Here is a 3,446-nt window from a genome sequence, read left to right on the forward strand (position 1 = left end):
CTCAGCCTCATCATTACTATCATTGAGCTACTGTTATACTATATATGAACACATGTGTGTAAACTGACAACAGTTTATACCAACTAGAAGCTAGAGGGGAAGAATACATACAGTCAGCAGAACACAAGACAACATTGTAATGTGAACTGTAGTAAAAGCACTGACTATTACCATGCGAAAACAGAAAAACTATCAATAATGAAGTACAATCGTTCAATAAACAGTTAGCATCCACACTTCGGAAAAAAAAAAACAAACAACAAAACCCAGTACACTGATACAAGAGAATAGTTCATGTTACTTCAGGGAAAAAAAAAAAAAAAAGCTATTTACTCTTGCTGAAATTACTCATTCTAAATCTCTCCAGGCACTTTTTATAAATAGTTTATTGTTAAATAACAATATTGTTAAATTGATCACTGGACCAGCAACACTGACTTTTAAATACTTTGCAATGCTCAAGAAGTTTCCAGTAGACAGAAAAAAATCTAATTCTGCACTGATGTTTTATAAAGGATAACTCATGCAACTATAAGGAAAACTAAGTGCATGATTTCACTTCTGACAACATAACGGCATGGCTAGTAAGAGAACTGACTTGCCAAAAATTTGAGGAGTAGGATAATGCAGTTGTTGGAAATAGAACTCAAACTAATACAGTTATCATCTTTTCCGATATTACGAATTTGGTAACAGTATAATTGTATTACATTTCAAAGTCTCTGCAGTATTTGACTTTGTTCTACAGAGCATTCTAAAATATCATACAAAAAAAACCCAACATGATACAAAGCACTGACATTGATGAAAAGAAAAAAAAAAAATCAGAGATCTCAGAACATAACTGTAAACAGGGAATCGTCATCCAGTTGTGTTCTCGGGATTTGATTCTTGTCCTAGAACCATTTCGTTCTTTCGTAATACATAGAAGCAAACATAAAAGCATTAATTAAAAGTTTGCCACTGTATGAAGACTAGAAGGGACATAAATCAAGAAAAAATATGGCTCTGACACCCAGTGGTCTGGAACGGTTGATAAACTGGGCTTAAGCAACCAATCAATGCTTCAACACAGTCCAATGTAAAATATAAATTGAAGCAAAAGATACAGGCCGTGTTTCTTGGGGAGAGGGCTGTAAGTTTGCAAGCAGTCCTGAAAAGCTAGACTGAGGTTATGATCCACGACCAGCTCAACAAGGACTCCCAGTGCAGTTCTGTGGTTGAAAGTAACACTAGAGCCCCTGAACATACATACAATGAAAAAAAAAAAAACAAGAACAAAGAATTAAATATTTATTTCCCTATCTGATACCAAAGTGAACAGAATTTGCCGTCGAGTTCTGGCATCCAAATCGGGGGGGTGGGGGGAGCTATGAGAACTGAAATAGATAAACTTATTACAAGCTTACAATCACAAAAAATGGGTTTCCTTCAGTGCAGTGGTTTGAGCAGTAATAGAGCTGTTCCCTAGAAACTGCTTTATAAGCATAAACAGCAAAATCAGAAAATAAAATGCTCACAGCTGTCACAGCTGCCATTTTCTGTTATGCACAAGAAGCACATTTTCCATCATTAGGAAAACTGCACAAACACCTCAAAAATGACACTTCCTCTTTCCAGTTTTCAAATCATAACAGACTATGCAATCAATAAAAAGTATATGCACAAATTATCAAGGACTGCAACTAAATTGGAAAACCGTGCTCAATATAGGTATCAGAATATCAATATATTCTGCTTCAGGTGCAGTGAAGACGAGATGAATGTAACACAACATCCTATTAACCGATAGGCATTCAGAGCTATACCAGTACATACTACGAATTCTGCTGGTAGCATAGGCTGGAATCATGGAGTCCACTGTTAACTCGGGGTGCAGGATGCAGCCATGCGTGTAGGCATCCATAGGCAAGGAGTCTAAAAGCTCTCTGTAGTGTTGCACCCTTGGATAATACATGCTCCCTTCTTCTGGCATTAATCTTGGTACTGCCTCTGCAATATAAAGTTAAAAATAAAATTAGGACAAGAAGAACCATGTAATTGACCAAAAGCAGTACTTCCAAAGTTACTTCAGTTATGTCCAACTGGCACAGATGACATGGCTGCAGTTAAGAAAGCTTCACTTGTTCCCCACCGTAACTCAACAATGCTATCACAACTCAGAGAAACACACATTCATTTTCAAAAAACACACTTCATTTTCAAACATTTGAATAATTCCAATTCCTATGCAGCAACCTATATGAACACATATTTAAGAAGCCTTCAAATCAGAAAATCAGATTCAGCATCTGTTTTGCACTTCTAGGAATGGGCGACCATGACACACAACCCTTTAGCGCTCTCACAGTAGGGCACAACCGAGATTCTACTAAGTTGTTATGGTTGAAATGCTGTAAAAATTACACTACAGGAATCCTACTCAAAGTATGGTAACAAGTATTCCTGCACCCCACTGAGATTCACCCTGCCCTCAATCTACCTGGGCCCCAACTCCTCATTTGATGAAAACATCTGCATTAAATACACATTAAGTTCACCCAACAATGAGATTTTCTTCATGCCTTAGAAATCACAGTGCTAAACCCCTGAAACACAAAATGCTGCCTCTCAACACCTAAAAAAAATACAACTCTGCATTTCCTTCAAAAATTGAGGCAGTCTGTTTTCTAGCAATACAGACACAAAGAATTTACAAAGTCTGCACAGGATCACTTCCAGAGTTTCTTCTGCCTTCTTTTTTACCTCTTCACTCCATTTTGGCTCCAAGAATAATTCTATCTATTTCTTTTTTCCACCTAAGAGTATTCTGGAATTAAACATCTTTCTTTTTTCCTCACAGAAAAGCAGGACCTGCCTGACAACAGCCATTGTGCAGCTCTGTTCCACATGTTATTTTTCACGGCAGTCTCACAGCACAGCGGTGCCATTACCGACTTCTCCATCCTTCCTCAAGGGGTAAGGAGGACACTGCTAGGTTTTTATTTACAGCTGGTTGTAAAGGCACTGGAAGGCCTTCAGTTCATTTTAAAGGAATGTGTTTTTACCCCGCATCACCAACTATTAGGAAAGCCTGTTTACTTGTGAGACTATAAATGTTTTCTGCTCCTGAAAGAACCAACACGTAGCAGTATGGAGCTGACCCCAACACGGCTGCCCGCTATGGGTACGTGGGGAAGCATTTCACACCAAAACACCTATGGGCTTACCATCTACAAACGTTGCTTCAAGGTAATCAATAATCTGTGTTGCCTCACAAATGATGTTTTCCCCATGGATCAGGACAGGTACTTCTCCAGAGGAATTTAAGCGCATGAACCATGGCTCGTTGTGCTCGCTCAGCGGCAGGTTTACATCGTGCTCTTCGCACTTCAGGGCTTTTTCGGCTATTGCCAAGCGCACCTGCAACGGAATCATGGGGGTTACCTCAGGAGATGCACTCCCCG

The 3,446-nt window shown here is 38.9% G+C and overlaps 1 protein-coding gene across 1 annotated transcript; it reads right to left on the minus strand.

The window, feature by feature from the left end:
• Positions 1–1,699: 1,699 nt before the first annotated feature.
• On the minus strand, positions 1,700–3,417 carry LOC104168159 (ganglioside-induced differentiation-associated protein 1-like; the record flags this gene model as incomplete). The annotated part of the gene is made up of 2 exons (XM_009708638.1): positions 3,210–3,417; positions 1,700–1,992 (listed from the first exon to the last, which is right to left on the minus strand). Coding segments are annotated over exons 1-2 (501 nt in total), but the record flags the coding sequence as incomplete, so codon positions are not given.
• Between the last annotated feature and the right edge of the window lie 29 nt (positions 3,418–3,446).

Source organism: Cariama cristata, unplaced genomic scaffold, assembly GCF_000690535.1.
Source record: "Cariama cristata isolate BGI_N322 unplaced genomic scaffold, ASM69053v1 Scaffold43109, whole genome shotgun sequence".
Lineage (NCBI taxonomy): Eukaryota > Metazoa > Chordata > Aves > Cariamiformes > Cariamidae > Cariama > Cariama cristata.